Source organism: Nothoprocta perdicaria, unplaced genomic scaffold (genome assembly GCF_003342845.1).
Source record: "Nothoprocta perdicaria isolate Ctin4 unplaced genomic scaffold, notPer1 scaffold_172, whole genome shotgun sequence".
Lineage (NCBI taxonomy): Eukaryota > Metazoa > Chordata > Aves > Tinamiformes > Tinamidae > Nothoprocta > Nothoprocta perdicaria.
This window is the reverse complement of record NW_020454894.1, coordinates 1,251,776-1,270,333: the sequence shown is the minus strand read 5'-3', so window position 1 is coordinate 1,270,333 and position 18,558 is coordinate 1,251,776. Positions and strand designations below refer to the sequence as shown.

The following is an 18,558-nucleotide window of genomic DNA, read 5'->3' as shown; positions in this document are numbered from 1 at the left end:
CGGAACGTCTGCCCTGTGAGCACAGGCTGAGGGAGCTGCGCCTGCTCAGCCCGGAGAGGAGAAGGCTGAGGGGGGACCTGAGCAGTGTCTAGAAATACCCCAAGGGAGGCAGTGAGGAGGAGGGGGCGGCCTCTTTTCAGTGGTGGCCAGCGACAGGACTAGAGGAAACGGCCACAAGCTGAGGCACCAAAAGTTCCACAGGAACTTGAGAAAACACTTCTTGACAGTGAGGGCGGCAGCCCTGGCACAGGCTGCCCAGAGAGGCTGTGGAGCCTCCTTCTTTGGAGATCTTTACAACCTGCTGGACGCAGCCCTGTGTCCCGTGCTCTGGGTGACCCTGCGTGAGCAGGGGGTTGGACTCGATGACCTCTGAGGTCCCTTCCAACCTTGGGCATTCTGTGATTCTACATGAGGGGGGATGCAGGGAGGAAGGGTCACCTGACACCTTCCGTGTCACCAGGTACAGGACACCCGGCTCCTGCCCGGCTCCGTGTCCCCTCTGTGTCACCCAGGACAGGACACCCTGCTCCGTGCCTGCGCTGCCCGCCCTGCAGCAGCCCCTGGGCGGGCGCCCGTGCACCCTAGGCTGCACTCCTAGGCCGGGCAGCAGAGCTTGCCACAGCCTCCGCATGGAGCCTGGCTCACCGCATTGTGCAAAGCAACACGTTGCTTTCTATATAAAGCTACTTTCTATGGCTTTATATAGATCCCTAATATGCTAATAAATGGAAGAACTGGCTGTGCAAGTTCTAAGAATGAGCCTGATTAAAATACAGTAACATATGCTCTTAATTTCTTAGCGAGACATTTGGGTAACCTAGATAAATGTTACAGGCAGAAAAGTGAACAGACATGTAAATGAGAGCAAACACAAAAGACGACGACGGAAATTCCCCATGCTGCGAAGGGCTGAGTTGCTCAGATGCACCAGAATGGGAATCCCTTGCGGAAGACGAGTTCGTGCTGGAGGAAGGGGCTGAGCGCGGGGTGTGCGCAGGAGCCCAGGGAGGCAGCACGGCGGGCGCACGGGGTGCTGCACTGCGCTGTGCTGCGGCCGAGGGCTCTGCGCCGCGATGCAGCGCGGCTCCGGAGCCGCTGCAGCTGCGCCGCTGCTCTTAGCACCTTCGAAAATACAACTGGCACTATTTACACAAACACCGATGGGATCCCACAAACATGGGATGCTTCCACTTCAAGGAATGTTTACCAAGGGATTCTCTGTTCTTTTAGAGGGCTTCTTCCAAGTAAACACAAGCTTTTCCAGGCAGTCTGCCTTCTTGATGAAGAAAACACATGAGTATGTATGCATGCAGCACAGGAACAGACCTTTCATCATCCCAGGCGTGCTGGTGTTCAGGAGGGTCTTGCCATACTTCATGCTTCCTCTGCACTTTTGGAATAAACAGTAGCATTTTTGCTTAGAAACCATTTCCCTCAGCTCATTGGAAAGCGCCACTGCTGAAGCTACTGGCACTTCAGGCTGCTCGCTGCCACATCTGCACAGCTCCATTAGCAGCAGGGAAGCTGATCCTGATTTATACTGGCAGGAGAAGGAAACAATCCCCATGTCCCATTCCTCACTCCCTGTGCCTGGAAGGCAGGCAGAAAGGGAAGTGCAAGTAACCTGGAATGATAACCTGCAGGGACGATGCCTGCCGGTGAGCTTAACCGGGAGACAAAGGATCAAAAATTCAAACATTATCTTCAGATTCCCTTGTTTGATAAGAAGGGAAACCTAATAAGGATTAGGTTAAATAATTCCTGATACAATTCCTTTCCTTGAAAGAATAATAGCAGGATTTGTCTGGCCAGGCCCAGGCTAGGTACCACTTCTCCCAGGCCAGTGAGTGAAGAGTCGCTCTCCTGGTTAAGTATCAGTGAGATTTTGATGAGATGCAGCACAGGTCATAAGCAATGTATAAAAACCTGGTGAGTTTGAGTATTTGTAATTCAGTAGGTTAGAGATAAATTCGTAGCTGGAGAAATGAACAAAAGAGCTGATTTCCTGAAATCAGTGAGAAAAAGAGAATATGCAAAAGTAAACACAGATGGGAAGAATCTTCCAAACACAGATCCCAGGTCTGCCTTTTGCCGGTCCCTCCTTGCACCTGGCTCCGACAGCCTGCGGCGGTCCTGCGACCCACTCCCGCTGCTGGTACCTGTTCGTTCTGCTCCTGGAAGGTGGCGGAGGCACCTTTCACTGCACGGGGCTATCCTGGTTGTGAAGCCTGCTATTAGACATGTGTATTGTATTCGGAATGGATCTAAAATACCTAAAATTGGCAAGATTATCCAATACCATGTACATTAAGTCTTTGCAAATTAAATATAAATTTGCCTGTACTAACGAAATGAGCAGCTGTGGTGGTTTTGCCCAAAGGAAAGGTCACCCCCCTACCATTTAGAGACCAATAATAATAATATAATGAAGATCCTGTTTACTGATAGTGGTTTACTGTTAGCGGCCCAGATTCTTTGCCATGCCATAGAAGTCTGGGGTAGCTTTGCCAAATTATTTTTCTCATATTGCTGTGACTATGAATTAGGCTATGAATTCTGTAGGCAGACTTCGTAAGGATGACCATCATTTCTCAATTTTTGCAGTGTTTTTTTAGCACATATATGTATAACAATGGTTGATTTCCTATAATGCAGGAGTAAATAAGAGGTTCTGATTTTATTTAGCTTATATCAATGTCAGGAATTTTGAGTAGCATGTATTGGCAGAGCTCTGAATTGCACTGGGAAAAAACCTCAAAACCCTATTTGACTTTATAATGTTGAAACTGTATTATCTTTATAATGTAGCATAGCTTAAGAAAAGCTGGTTGAAACATCTTCCATTTCCCAGGTAAAAGAATTAAGAAGAAAGGTGAAATGAAATTCTCCTTTGAAATTCGAACAACCAAATGCTTATTTCTCCCATTTTTCCACTACTTTAGTGAATCTTGTATTTTTAGAAAAAAATCTACACTATGGATTTGATTGTCCAAATATTAGTGGGGAATGAGAGAGAAATGACACCTGAATGGCAGATGCACTAAACCATTTGAAGGCGCCTCTCAGGCTTTTCCTGTAGAATGGAAATGAAAAGGAAGGAGTGAAAGCTGATAGCTCAGAGATTTGCAATATGTTTAAAACCAAAGCTATCCCTAAGCAAAGTAAAAATTACTACCCGTGTTCTGTCTTTTTATCTGAGAGCTATTCTTCCTTATTTCTGGTAGAAATTCTTTTAACAATTATTCTTTGCCTTTGGGAGACAGTTCTTAAATTATACTCTTTGGGGCTTTTTAAAGTAATGACAAATTCTTAGCAAATATCCTATAAAGAATACAGTAAGAGTACAATAACTAACATATATCCATTGCAAAGCCCAGTATAGAAGAAAGCAGCATACGTTTTAAATTGCAGTAGTAGTTATGAGCAGCATCTCAGAAACTGTCGAAGCACACATGGGATAACAAATGCAATCTAATGGCTGAAGAGCTGTCATTTCCTTGACGATCCTGCTGTCATTTGTTAACACTGGAAATTATTTCTGAGAAATGTATTTAATTAGGCATTGCACGAAACATTTCACTTCTACAGGCTGAAAAGATGGCACTGTACGGATGCTACTTCTCGATGCTCAGCAAAGGCGAAAGCAAGTCTGTAGGAGATTAGAGTGAATTCTCATTATTTTTTCGAGGACCCTGCTGCAATACTGATTTTTATCATCTGGAGAAGCAGCAAATCCCTGGAGGTGGTGAGGTGCAGCCACGGCTGGGCGCGTGCGAGGTGCAATGCACACAGCCTCTGCAGCACACGGAACTGGTGAGGTGCAGCCACGTCTCAGCACGCGCATGGTGCAATGCACACAGCCTCTGCAGCACATGACACCATGCAGCACGGCATGCAGCGCGGCTCCCGTTCAGCGCTTCTGCTCGTTCATCGCGCCCTGCAGCAGCGATAAAGCGTGCGGGCACCTGCTTGCTGGCCAGTCCCTGCCACAGCGGCCACGGAGCACTCTCTTCTCCTGGGAGCTCTGCACACACCTGCCTCGCGTGCCTGGTGTTATCCCAGGCGCTTTTGTTGCAGCTTTGTGGTGGTTAGCAAACACAGTCATCGCAGCCCCAGGCCTGTTCTGCTTCCTCCTCCTCTCTATTGCAGTTTCCCGTGTAACATCTCAGGTGCAATGCAATGAATATCTCTGTTATGGTGGATCCCTTATACAAGACACTGATTTTCTAAACTATCTGCTAGCTTAAGTGAAGCCCTTATCTTTGCAACGTTGAGCAAGCAGTGTGTCCATCTGCAAGATGCTAGGAGCGGCAGGGAGCAGGGGCCCGGCCCGCCGGGCCACGCCGGCGCTCGGGGCTGCGGCTCCGGGGGGAAGCGGCCGCTCCCCGCGGCGCTGGGGCGGGCGCTGCGGGCACCGGTACCGGTACCGAGCTCGGCCGGCGGAGCGCAGCGGAACCGGCCCAGCCCGGCCCGGCGCGCACGTGGCGGCGGCGCCGGCGCTGCCCGCCGGGGGGCGCTGCGCGGTTCGGTTCGGCGCGTCCCGCCTCGCTCCGCGTCCCGCCCCCGGGCGCCGCTGCCGCTGCGGCTGCGGGGCGGGCGCTGCTGCGGGGCGGGCGCCGCTGCCATGCGGCCGTGAGGGCGGCGCGGAGCGGCGCGGAGCGGGGCCGGGCGGCCGGCGCTGCTGCCATGCGGCCGTGAGGGCAGCGGCGGGGCCGGGCGCGGGGCCGGGGCCGGGCGCGGGGCATGCCCGCCCGCCCGCCCCCCGCCGTCCCGCGCGCCTCCCGATGTTCCACTGGGGCAAGTGGAAGAAGAGGATGGGCGCCAGCGCCTCCGCCGCCAAGAGACCCGTGTTCGACGAGCGCGAGGACGGTGAGCGGCGGCGGCGCGCCGGGAGGGAGGGAAAGAGGGGAAGAAGTACCTGTCCGAAAAGCACCCCCTTTATTTATTTATTTATTGGAAATGGGACGTTTTTCCTTAAATTCCGCTCTCGGGGGCGCAGGCAGCCGCGGAAGCTCCCGTGCCGCGCTCACGGCGCGTGGCTCGGGTCCCGAGGGCCACGCCGAGGAGCCGGCGGGGAAGGAGCGGGACCTCCCGGGCGTCCCCGGGCCCGGCACGGCGCGACGCCCTGCAGGGACCCCGCTGCGAAGCGCCCCGCTGCCGCCGGCCACCGCGGGCACCGCGCTGGCCGCTTGGGCACCGCACCGCGCCGTGCGGGCACTGCACGGGCCGCCGCGGGCACGGCCGCGGTGCGGGGCCGCCTGCCCGGCCTTGCGGCGGGTTCCCTGCTGCCCGGTACCGGGCGCGGGGCCGCCGTCCGTGCCGGCGCTCGCGCGGTGCCCGCAGCGAGCGGCGCTGCCCGAGCCGCAGCCGGCCGGTCGGGAGCGCGGCCGCGCAGAGCCAGGCGGCTGCGGGAAGCAGCGCCCCGAGGCCCTGGGACGGTCCCCCCTGTCGTGCGCGAGCCGCGCTCGCGTGCGCCGAGCTCCGCTGGCTCCTGCTGCCCAGCTGCCCCGGCCCCGTGCGCCTCCCTGCTCGGTGGAGCGGCCTCTGCGCCCCGCGCATGCTGGCCAGCAGAAGCGACCAGCAAGTCAGTGGAAGGCACCGACATCGGAGGCTTTGCTAGCTCAGGAAGCGTTCAGTTTGGAGCTGAGCCTGTGTGCAGCTACTACAGAGAGCAACGCGAACTGTGCGGGTGAGCAAGTGCGCTCACACATCTCCCTGCTGAACTGAGGTGCTCTCTGGCAGTGCCTGGCAATAGTGGGGGCTTGTCATGTTTTAATCTGCTAATATTGGCTGCTTTCTAATCGCTTGTCAGTGCTTGGAGCAGCGACAGTGCTGTCCTGGTGAACTTGTATTTACTGGCACAGCATGGTTGCTATGGAGATATCTTAAGACATTCCAATAACTTCCTTAAATAAAGAAGCCAGTTAATACTTCGGTTTTGTGTATGACATAACGTGAAGGAGTTCTTTGTCCTGACAGCTTAAAGGGGAAAAGAAACCGAGCAAAATAGGTTAGTTTGCAGAATTTACCAGTGGGTTCTCAATGCTGGTTATAGAAAAGAATGAGCCTACCTGAAATCTGAAGTGAATTTTTATATTGACCTAAGCTCCTTTCATAATTAGAATTAAGGTTAACGTCTGTTCTAGTGAGTGATAATGCAAAGTCCAGAATATACCTTTGTATAAATAACTACAAATACATAGACTGTAAGGAAAAATAAATACTAGAGTCCTCCTGGCTGACCCTGTTAGGGTGGTTGCAAGACTCTACCGAGTGATGGTGCAGGCCCAGCAGGTGCGGCCGAGCAGGGCACAGCCTGGGTCGGGAGGCAAATCCTCGTGGTGCCCATGTCACAGAGCCGCTCTGCGCTGAGTGCGTTTAGCCGCCCTGTTGCACAGCGGCACTTTCCATGGGCTGCTTCCACCCTAGTTCCACGGCTGCTCTTGGCTGTTGGCACCAGAGATGGGAGCGTCTCCTGTGTCGTTTTCCTGTCTTTGTGCAGGAATAGACTGACCAAAACCGCCCGGCTAGCTCCTTGGTAAGTCACGCGGAGCTCTCTGAATTTCTGTTTCTGGAGGTAAATGATCTATTTCTGAGTCTGTCTTTTGCTTTTTCTCTTAGTCCTCCCTGGTTCTGACTTTCCTTAATACTAGAGCTGAACTTTTTTTTTATGTTAAGTTTTTCAGGACAGTATTCTCCTTCTTATCGGAAAATCCCAATTTCTCTGAATTTTGAACTTGGTGCAGGCGAGTGGGATCTATTCCACAGAACTTTATCTGAACTCCCGCAAAGGAAGACGTAACATGCTCTTTTTCTGACACAGGTGTTTTGGTCTTGTGTTTGAACGCAGCATTCACATTTTCATGCTTCGTGTTTGCTGATACAACGTTTGAGATATTTTGGAGCATTTCTGAGTTACGATGCAGTTAATGGGAAAGCTGCCTTTGAGAGGTAAATACCTTCATGCCTTCTGGTTCCGTACAGAAAGGCCTAGTGCCTGCGGGCACTGGCTCCTCTTGCTGCTACGAATGCTGCCCTCAAGCAGTGATGTCTCTGTAGCAGGTGCCCGCAGGGTGCTCGCTGGCACTCGGGCCGGGGGTTGGCCCAGCCGTGCCTGGGCTGCTGGCTGGGGTTCCGCGGGGCCAGCGAAGCGCCGGGGCTGCGCCGAGAGGGCGCGCGTCTCTGCAGCTGCACTCACCGGCGCAGCCTGTCCCACTCCTCACTTGTGCTCACCCCTTTCCTACCCAAACGTTGCCTCACAAAAGCACACGTGAAACTTTTGTTTCTGGTCGCAGTTCTCTTTGTGCAAATCGATCTCTAATTGCTCTAATTGCTGCTTGCATGCACGATGAAGGCTGCCACCCCGTCACTCTGCGCGGCTGGCTGCGGTGCCTTGGGCTGTAGCATCGAACAGACCAAGTCAGACTAGAGCTGGGGTGGCCTCAGCAGCCTGAAGGGAGCCATCCTAGGCCTGCGAATTTGTGGTATGTGCTTGGCGTCTCTATACCTGTCACCCTGGGCTGTTTCCCCTCAGGAAAATAGGTCTCTGTCTGTAAGGCTTTTTTTTGTTTTGTTTTCTTCTCTATTCCTGTAAGAACCTTATCACTCTATCTGTGAATTTCTTCACCAAAACCGAAGGTGACAAGGTCTGAATGCCGCATTGACCCTGTTTATTCCCTTCCCCTCCAAGTTATTTCCCAGCTCCGGAATTTCCAATCTCTGCTCCAGAGCAGAGGAGCTCTGCGACTTCTCAGCAAGGCAGTTGTCAGATCTGCTTTTCATGTAGGTAGAAAATATTTTTACTATCATTCTGGGAAATAAGCAACTTTTCTTGACGTTTTTAACCGAAAAGGAAAACCACCATTTTGAAGCCAAGAAGGTTATTCCAACCCTAATATCGTCAAAGTTGGCAAAGTTGCCAGCACCTGAAAAATGTCTGAGTAAGAGCAAATCCTGGGGACTCTGATGCTTGAGGGTAGTAGCTCTGCCCACAGTAGGTTACGTGTGTGTGGGGAGGGAAGTTACGATGTGATGTGTCTTGATAAGCACCTGTACCTAAGAATAATTTAAAGAGTGAGCCTTTGGTCATAGATCCTCCTGGATCAAAGTGCCTGCATCGTAATTATTTTAAATGTAATTGGTGTTTGGTCCTAACTTTGTGGCTGCTGCCCCCTTATTTGACTGCTTCTCTATTGGTGTTCTTGCGGCTTTGTTAAGGGGGGCGAATCTCGTGTTTATCCGAATTGGGCTAGCGTCAGGTTTGTAGCGGGTTCCTGGTTTTGCGGTTGGCAGGAGTGGCTCTGTCCGTGAGCTCGGTGTGCGGCGCGGGACTGGTGCGTGATGGTGGCGCACGCTGGACGGGCCCTGCGGCCGGCCCTACTTGCTCTGCGCTCACCGCTGCCTCCTCTCAGTTTGGAGGGCGGCTAGAAGACGGTATCAAAATGGTGCTGTTGTCATGGACCCGGTCTCTCCCCACGCCTGAGCGTGCTCCTTTGTGCAGCTCTGAAGTAACAGCTTGTAGAGGAGCCTGGCTGTGTGGATGCCCTCTACAATCCCCACGCTGAGTCGCGCTCTTCTCTGGGGACGCGTTCCTGTGTGGAAGGGAGAAGTGACGAAACGTCCTGACGACCCTTCCGTAGCCGTAGAGTTCGCTGGAGCCAGGGGAGCTCTTCATTTTCGGGGCTGCTGGGCGCCGCGGCCGCCTCCCATGTGGTGGTGCTGGCGCCTTGGGAGCCCCAGCTGCCTCCTGTGCCTGCTGCGCGGCTCCATCCCCATGGAAACAGGCGCCGAGTCGCTCAACCTGGGCTAGCGGGCTCAAAATCAGCTCCATTTTCATTTCAAACAATGTGCCGGCAGGCTCTGGGCTTACGCACACATCAGGAAATACAGCTGTGTTGTTACACTGCGATAATCCGGAGAGCAGAAACTGGAGGAGTTTGTTGGCCAAACGGTTTGGTGTATGGGGGAATGCTGACGTTTTCCAGTGCTGATCTTGGGCTCCTGCTTGTCTTCCTTGTGGCCTTTATCCTTTGAGCCTGCTCCAGCTGGATGCTGCTGCTCCCAGGCAGAAACTCAGGAAAGGGCAGATTTCTCAGACCAAACTTTTGTTACCAGTTTAGATCACTTCTAAATTAGAAGTATGCTGGAAATAGCTGATCTTTGCTTCCCGTTTTCTGGATGTGTTGATCCCAGTGAATCAGCTTTTCCAGTGGTGCTGAGCACCGATTCTTAGGACCGAGGTTCTCCCGCCATAGTCGTTTATCCCAGGAGCCGGGGCCCTGGGAGAGCCGAGCGCAGCCTCCGGGCTGCCGGTGGCAGCGGAGCGGGGAGCAGGCACATGGGCAGGAGGCAGGAGCAGCACCTGGCTTGAGCCTTTAGCCTCTGCGAGGGTTCCCACCGGAGTCGTGCATCTCCCCTATGACCCCAGGCCCTCAGGGAATGCGAATGTTAGCATGGAAACTTTATGTAGTTTGAGTGTTTTCTGTCGTGTTCTTATTTTTTGGCAAAATCTGATTTTGTGCAAAAATAATTCAGATGTTTGTTTCTGTGAAACGAAGTGCAATATTGTTGGACAAAGGCATCCCTCAAAAGGCAGGATGCAGAGAAGTAATGAATAATTTACATTGTGTTTTTGCAGATAGAGCTTTATTTTCCTGCTTAATTGAGCAGCGCAAACCCTGCATGTAGGCAGAGAGGTGGGGTGTTTGAGCAGTGGGATCGTCGTGCTGGATTTGTCTCCTGCATTAACGTGTGCCATGCCCGTGCACGTTGGCTTCAGCCACTGGAGTGGTTTTGTGTTTGGGTAAATGCCTCACGCACACCAGAAACACTGGCAGAGCGGGCACGAATCAAGCCCCAGAAAAGGCAGGAGGCTCTTTGTGTTCCCTGGTAAGTTGCTGTGTCTGGTTTGCTTCCCTTGCAGATAACCACCCCTTTCCAGTTACCAGTAAGTCACCAGTAACGGAGTGGTTTCCCTTGAGAATGGGTGAGGCAGTATGACACTGAGAGCCCTGCTTCAGCTGCAGGGTGGGTCGCCTCATCCTGCCGTCGCTGCCGCGAGTTTCGCTGCAGCTGGCGTCACTGTTTGCTGGTTAGAACTGCTGGTTGCTGTTGGGGCCTCCAGCCGCTGTGCACAGGCACGGGCGGCTGGGACGCTGCGCAGGCGCCGCCGCTCCGCAGGCCCCGCCAGGGCGAAGCCGCCCAGGCCGCCGGCTCCCCCTGCCCTGCCATGGCTGCTTGCCCACGATGCAGGCATGGCCAGCCTGCGTGGTGCTCCGCAGGCCCCGCCACTCCGCAGGCCCCGCCAGGGCGAAGCCGCCCAGGCCGCCGGCTCCCCCTGCCCTGCCATGGCTGCTTGCCCACGATGCAGGCATGGCCAGCCTGCGTGGTGCTCCGCAGGCCCCGCCACTCCGCAGGCCCCGCCAGGGCGAAGCCGCCCAGGCCGCCGGCTCCCCCTGCCCTGCCATGGCTGCTTGCCCACGATGCAGGCATGGCCAGCCTGCGTGGTGCTCCGCAGGCCCCGCCACTCCGCAGGCCCCGCCAGGGCGAAGCCGCCCAGGCCGCCGGCTCCCCCTGCCCTGCCATGGCTGCTTGCCCACGATGCAGGCATGGCCAGCCTGCGTGGTGCTCCGCAGGCCCCGCCACTCCGCAGGCCCCATCAGGGCGAAGCCGCCCAGGCCACTGGCTCCCGCAGCCTTGCAGAGCCGCTCGGCCCAGGCTCTGCCGGTTGGTAGGCTCTGCCGAAACTGAGTGAAATACCGTGCTTTTGACGAGGAGACTGTGGCCTAATGCCCAATACGGCAGCTGTAAAATCCCAAATCCTGTTTCCTCTACAGTCAAATACAGAGATGTTAAGTTTCTGTGTTCTCTATATTACTTATTAGCGATTTTTTTTTAAGAAGGGGTAAATGAGCCTGCTCTAGTAACCGCAGGAGCCCCGTCTTGAGGCCCATGTCACTTACTAATCCATAAAAACATTCATCAGATTGCAAAGGCAGCTTTCCTCAGAGCTTGACTCTTAGCGGCTGTGGGTTGGGAGCACAGATGCCGTTGCCTGTTATTTAGAAACAAGAGGGCGAAGAAAAGCCCTGATGCCTCAAAATGGTAAGTGTGCGTGTGGGGAGAGGAGTGGGAACGGCAGGGAGCTGTTGGGGAGCTCTTGGTACAGTCACAGGTTCCTTAAAAGCCTGTTTTTCCCATGGTCATGGCTCCTCTTTGCACAGTTTATCCAGGTACAAGTTTCTGTCACACATTTGCACTGTCTACATTCTCCAGAAAAGTAGGTGCTGTTTGTTTGGAGTCGTAGTTCAAAACTTGATGCTCCTTGCTTTGTAAAAGGATATTCAGAAGCTCAGGTTTATGGATATTTTATCATCGAGATATTTTCTACAAGAAACCCAAGGAGGTGGCTAGTAATAGACTTCCACTGCAGCAAGGCAGGCATCATAGGCTGCCTTTTGATGTAAAGAAGGGAGAAGGGAGGAGGAGGAAGGGGCATTTTCTTGTTGCGCCAGGTGGGTCTTAAACTCTGGGATGGCGGTGGGATTCTGAGATCACGGAATTGGTCATGGGAAGAGTTCTGCAGAAATGAGCCATCCTGCCTGGTTTGTGGGTGCAGGAAGCTCTTTGTGCTTTGGGTAATGCAGGAAGAGCTTAAATCCAGCTGATTTCATAATTGAAAAACATGGAAGTGATACTGATATGCACATTTGGATTATTGGCTCTCTCTTTTTATCCAAGAAATAATTAGTAATTTTGCTGTCACTTTACTATCCACATTCAAGGCTATAATCCATCCTCAGTAAGACTGAAATAAATCTGGAGAAATACTGTTCTGTATTTGCATCAATAAAAGGGACAAAATCATCCCTTTGAGCATAGCAACAGCAGCTGTGTAGAACTGCTTCTGTTGCTTACCAAAGAACATTGTTTTTTAATTATATTACTTAAGACCATATATTTTTGTTTAGATAGTCTAATTTACAACTTGAAAAATGATTAAATGGTTTTAAAAACCGAGATGTGTTTTGAAGCAATGACACAGCATGTGCAGGGCACGGGCATGATGTTTCTTGTGTCTCACTGGTGCTTTGCTCCTTCAGAGTCCTTCATGTCTCACGTTTGCTGCGTTACTTTCTGTTTTGCGGTTAGCTGCAAGTTGCAGTTCCTCTTGGTGGTCTGGAGACTCTATATTGCAACAGCTCTGACTTATCAATTAAAGCAGATCATGATTATGCCAATGAGCAGTTGTATTCCCAGTTTAAGCCTAGGAAATTCATGCAAATTCTCAATGATTTCAGTGGGGATATTATGGATGCATGAGAAATCAGATAGGCCTCATTCAGCCGTGGCACTCTTTCCCAAATGGGGATTTAATCTCTAGATGATGGCGTATTTCTGCGGAGTCTCGCCCGTCATATGTGACATCCCTGTTCTTGGCTGCCCCGTGACTCTCCTCCAGAACCTCGGTGCTTTGATAGCCCTGGGGTCCTCCTCCCGATGGGTCCTGGCCCCAACAGCTGCAAACACGTTGTCACCGTCCAGCGATGCCGGCGCGGGCTGCTGGCGTCGCCGTCACAGCCGGCATCAGCAGAGCAGAGAGCAGCCCCTGGCCCCTTCTCTAGCGCACGCGATAATGTTCTCCTCACTTAATGCAATTAGAGAATCCTAATAGGTTTTTGCTCCATCCTGGCAACGTTTATAATGTCTGTACAACATCCTTCCTCATGCAAAAATCAACCCAGATATCTTTTAAGAAAAGGAAGAAAGATTATAGCACAGCCTGGAGGGGCAAATTAGTTTATGGGAAATCTAAGAGAACATCAGGTTAAAACAGACCCTGAAGGCAGCCAAGGCTGTTTGTCTGAAATTAAATAAGGGAAAAGAAAAAAAGGCTGCAGCAACCACAGCTGCGATTCATGGAACACTTGATTTGTTGCGAGGGAAAAGGGCAGAGCAAGAAAAAATAATCACCAATACAGTTCACAAAATGTTATGCTTTAACACATAAAGCATAATAAAAAGCACAAAAGTCATTGCTTTACCTGTTCTCCAAAGGCCAAAATCTTTGCAATTCGCTTAAAATGGGGTTTGAGTGGTGCTGGAATGAGTAGGAGAGCAGCTTTACGGGTGTGCGCGCCCTGTGGTGCCTGGTTTGGGCGCACGGTGCCGTGGCCGGTGTGGGCGCGATCCGTTGCCCCGCGCCCACTGCCCCTGCCCACTGCCCCGTGCCCGGCCCGGTGAGCCTCGGCGCCGGTACCGGCCCAGGTCGAGGCGGGAGAACCGTGTGTGGCGCTGCTGCTGGCCCGTGGCGGCTGGGCCGTGGTGGGCAGCGCTCAGAAACCAGGACCTTCCTGGGGGTGAAGAAGGCTCTTCTCTCTGGGATTTAATACTGGTTTTGTAGTAGTAGTAGTAGTAGTAGTAGTAGTAGTAGTAGTAATAATAATAATAATAATAATAATAATAGCAAAGCCCTGAGGTGCTGAGGAGAGAAGATGCCTACAGCTGCATACAGGGGCTGTAGTTGCAGCGTGAGGGTGACTCGTACCTAGTGCATCACCTGGAAGACCACTAAATAGCATGGGCTGCACTCTTGAATTCATACATCTAGGAGGATAATATACATTTCTATTGCAAACGCAGTTTATTTCTTTTGGGAATGTCTGAAATTTGATATGGTAGGTTACTTTTGTGGAGCACAAATAGACTTGTTTGCAGTGTTATTCATCTACATTTGCATCAAAATTGGTGCTTTCAGCTCACCAAGGTCATGATTTAAGTTTTCACTGGTGTGGCCCATTTAGAAGTACTTGAAATTTAAAAGCAGATATGATTGTTAGATGCTCTTTCCCCACTGGTTTTCCAGAGGCCCTTTCTTCTAGCTGCTATTTGAAATACACATCAATTCGGCAGAACCTGCGAAGCATTTTATGGCTCCATCTCTTGCTGCTGTGCTGTTTCTCCCCCCATATCCTGGGAGCCCTGCAATGAGGTGTACATATTAATCACCAGTAACGAGTTCCTCTTGTATGGCCTGCTGGAAGCTGTTGGGAGGTAGCACGATGCCGCTGTCGGAGACGAGGAGCAGCCGGTGCCGCGTGTTGCGTGTCCGTGTGTGCACGTGGGGAGAGCTGGTGAGTGGAGGGCAGTGACTGCTCATCGGGACTTTGCCATTTATGCCCTGGGCAGCAAGGCAGGATGGCTGGTGAGTGGCTTAGCTTCTCCTAACAAGAGGAGATAAATGTCAGTGTCCTCTTTTCCTCTCCCACTGTTCTTCAGGAATTCAATTGCTTTAGGTGACAGTTATGGAAAATTAAAAGTGCTTAGGATGTGTGGGAACAGACGGTTCTGAATAGTGCTAAGCAATAAGAGATGACAGTGTGTGAATGTTGATGTGCTAATTCACATCTCCTCTGTTGCTCAGGGTCTTTCCAATACCCGGGGCTAGTGAAGAGGTCCACGCGCTGCCTGCTGCACCCGGCTCGGCATTCTGCAGGTTTGACGGTGCCCTCTGAGTCCTCACAGCCTGCGTAACCCAGCTGAACAGCTCTCCTTAACTCCTTGAGCACTCACTAGTGAATTTGCAGCTCAGGAGGCAGGGCTGGAAACTGGTAGCTTTTATTTAATCCCAAAATACAGAGGTTGGTTCTGGTGATGCTGATGGGGAGTTCGCGTGCGTCTAAGACGAGCTGTGTGCTCGCAGCAGTACCAGGTTGGTCTGCAAAGCGTAACTGCAGCGTGACAGGCAACCTTCCTGCCTGGCTCTTATTTCATTACGCCCTTGCTTTCCAAAGGGGCAAATGTGATTTGTGTGTGCACTGCTCTGATGACAGCGCTGGAGAGGGAGCACCGGATAACCCTGATGTAAAGCACCGGCAATAAGAATCAAGATGGAAAAGCACCGAAGTGTTGCTTGCTATATATGCTGCTTTGCTTTGGGTCCCTATTTCCACGTGGTCTGCTTAAGAAAAAGGTGCAGCTGTTGTTGTGCTTGGAAAAATATTTTACTTAATTTCAGGTTAATCCCTGACTCAAAAAACTACAAGTAAACAAAAATTTAAGCCTTGAAGCCTTCACTCATCATGAGTTTAGATGGTTTAGCTGGTAGCAAAAAAAAAATCATATATATATATATTTCCTATACCCAAAGGAGGTAAAAGAAAACTTCAGATTATTTTTGAGCACAGAAACTCAGTAGTAACTAGGAAGAAATTACACTAAAATCAGATTAATGGTCACATGTACAGTAAGGATGAAGTAAATGCAGCTTAGAGAGTCACACGTGTTAAATGTTTGTCATCCAGAGGACCATCAGGGCGAGTCGAAACCCTTTGACACCAGTTTTGCACAGACTTCCCAGGTAGTGCCGCACATGTGCACAGCTCCCAAGCCCCGAGCCTTGTCTGTGCCTTGCAGGGAGCTTCTTGTCCTGCTGCCGTTTCCGTGCCGTTTCAGGTATGGCCCGAACACTTCGGAAGTGCTGGATAGCAGCTGGATTGCCAGAGTGTCCCGCTCCGCACCTGTACATACTACCAACACGCACAAGGCAGTGCCGTGACAACTGAGCAGGAATTGGACGTGCCCGAGGGAGCGGGTGCCGGGGTGGCCGGGCCTCGCGTGCCCCGCGGCGCCGGCGCCGTGAGCTTCTCTTGGATCGAGTGGGCGGCAGCGAAAGGGCCTCTGCCACCGGCTGCCGTTAGATGTGCACGCTGGACACGGCGCTGCCTTTGTGACTCCTTTTAGTGGGATGCGGGATAAAATGATGTAATTGTATGTATCCGGTGAAAGGCTTGATGTGTCTGTAGCGCACAGTGTGTTTCTTGCCCGGCTTGTCCCGCCAGTGCAGACGTTGCCCGCCGGGTTCGGACTGGAGTTTCTGCGTGGCTCTGAGCCCCGTGGTGCCTCCGCGGCGCTGCTGCAGCTCTGCCTTTGTGCAGCTGGTAGCACGTGCCCGCTGGCCCCGCGGGCTCCTTGGCTCGCTGCGGGCTGCTGCATGCGCCGCAGTGACTCGCAAGGGGCGACACAGGGGTGCCGGGAGCCCTCGTGAGCTGCAGCGCAGCCTCCTCCCTGCATCCCCGCGCACGGCTTCGTTTGCCATGTTAAATGCCACAGCAGGCACCAAAACAAGCGCAGCTGTGACAGCGGGGGGACTTAGGGACTCATTAATGAGCGTTTTCACCATATTGATCTTGATAGCAGAGTCACTCTTGAAAAGTACAATCTGTGAAATTATTAAAAAAGAACTGTTTTCTTTTAACTAGAACAAGTTGTTTCTGTTCATTGAAATAATGAGCAAGATCAACAAATAATTCAATTATTATTTGCCTCTCAATAATCTTCCAAAATCGATTTACTCTAGTGGTTCTTTTGGCTTAATTCAGCATCTTAGAATATGCCCCCTTCTCTCCTCTTTCTTTCTGCTGTAAAACAGGAATTTCCAGTCATTTTCTTTTCGTTATTCCCTTGTTGATGTTGCAGGAGGGTTTTGTTCCTGTGCGTGGATGAGAAAGGGCGGAGAGTGAGCAGTCCGGCAGCCCCGACAGCCCCAGCGGGGCGCCCAGACGCGAGCGGAGAAGCTCCCCGGTGCCGCCCCAGCCCTCTGCAGCCCATGAGGGCGCGCGTTTTTCATCCCTCTCTTCATTGTGTTTATTGTTTTTAGCAAGTGGTGACAGTTACAGCCAGAGAACAGGGTTTTGTCCTCAGCTTTGTAAGCCATGCAAGACAGAACAGGCACTCCTCATGCTTACTGTAAAATCTTTCCATGAGATACTGTTGTGAGAGTTACTTGAATCATAGCAGCATTTGAGGGAATTTCTTACTGCAGAAGTTGGGCTTTGCATGCTTGTCATGTCTGTTCTGTGGGTTTGGGTCCCTCATCTGAGCTCAGGTGAGGCCTGAGCAAGTGACCCAGCATCTTGCACCCATTGGGAATGGGGATACAGGTCCCGTCCCTCCTCCGCTCTGGGGATTTGGAAGCACCAGTGTGATCTGTTCACTAAGTAAATCTGCTCCAACACTTGACTCTGTTACCTTGAAAATAAGAGAAGATTTTGTTGAGCTCAGAAAGATCTGGAATGGGTTGTTGTTACCACCTCGGGTCAAACTGATCCCACCAAAAATGTTCTCCTGTGTTCCTGAATCACCCGTGGCTATATCTTCTCTCTAATTGCAGATTTATCAAAATTGAATGCTTGTATAGCTTGTCTTCATGTTCATTTTTTATTCTTTGCTAGGAAGAGCAACGCGTGCTTTTAATTGTGAGGATTCTGTAAAACGGGCTGCATGGCTACTTGAAGTGTGCAGCCCCAGTGGCAGAATGGAGCAGTCTGCGGGGAGGGCTCACGCAGGCTGTGGGGCCTGCGGGCACGTGGGCTTGTGGGCACCCCGCTCGCTGTGGCTGCATGGCCCGTGGGCACCCCGCTCACTGCGGCTGCATGGCCCGTGGGCACCCCGCTCACTGCGGCTGCGGGGCCGGTGCTGCGGCTGCATGGCCCGTGGGCACCCCGCTCACTGCGGCTGCGGGGCSGGTGCTGCGGCTGCATGGCCCGTGGGCACCCCGCTCACTGCGGCTGCATGGCCCGTGGGCGCCCCGCTCACTGCGGCTGCGGGGCTGGTGCTGCGGCTGCATGGCCCGTGGGCACCCCGCTCACTGCGGCTGCGGGGTCCCACCACTTTGCTGCTCCTGTGGGGCGGGTGGTGAGGGCCGGCGCTGTCCGCGGTTGCGTGTGCAGCCTCACCATGCCCAACTGGAGTGACCGCAGGAGCAGCCGCACTCCCCGCCGGCCGCGCAGCCCCTCGGCAGCGCCGGCGCTCGCCCCGGCCACGCCGGTTCGGGGAGAGCACGTCTGCTGCTCTCGAGTTTCCAGGACAGAGATGGCATCGTGTGCTTTAAATAGCCTTGCGGAGCCGTGCGAACAATACGTGCACCAGTGGCTTCTGCTTGGGAGAAAAATCCAGAGTTTGTTTTCACGATATCATAATTGTGTTGACAGCACTGCCGCATGGCAAGCTCCGCACGCTGGGTAATGTATAAATTAGCTGCATGTACAATGTACACACGCAGAAATCCCACACTGTCGGTAAATAAAGAACTCATTGGCTTTTTATGCAGTTGCTTGCCTAGCGAAGGAGCAAAGCCCTGTGTGCTGCTTGAGTTCGTGTGCGCACACGCACAGGTACACACATACACCCATGCACACATGTACATGCATGTACACGCATGCACACACACACACACACATGCATGTACATGCACACACACGCACACACGTGTCCACCAGGGTCTCTCCTCTAGTGAGAAGTGTTTCATGAACTGCAGCCGAGAAGTTGTTGCAGGTGCCGGCTGCATTGCGTGGGCTGGAGGGGGACAGGGCCGTGTGGGACCTGCTGCTGCCACCCGGGCTGTGTGCAGGGAGCGGGGCACGAGCCCAGGGCCCCGCTCCCTGCTGCTGAGTCTTGGAGAACTTTCTTCTCAGCAGCCCTGTTGCCCATAAAACCTTCCAGGAGCTCTCAGTAGGCTGCAGCCTGGCTGCGGTCTGGCTCGGCTCCAGCACCGGCCCG

At 52.7% G+C, this 18,558-nt stretch overlaps 1 protein-coding gene across 2 annotated transcripts in view; it reads left to right on the top strand.

The window, feature by feature from the left end:
* The first annotated feature begins 4,766 nt into the window (after window positions 1-4,766).
* STK32C (serine/threonine kinase 32C) overlaps window positions 4,767-18,558 on the top strand; it is a 71,119-nt gene continuing 57,327 nt past the window's right edge. The window contains exon 1 of one of the 2 annotated variants that reach the window (XM_026036231.1): window positions 4,767-4,869. In XM_026036231.1, the coding sequence (XP_025892016.1) occupies window positions 4,785-4,869 (85 nt within the window). In that variant the 5' untranslated portion in view covers window positions 4,767-4,784. Of the gene's footprint in view, window positions 4,870-6,520; window positions 6,539-18,558 lie in introns of those variants that run through there. The other variant, XM_026036232.1, reaches the window with a different exon arrangement.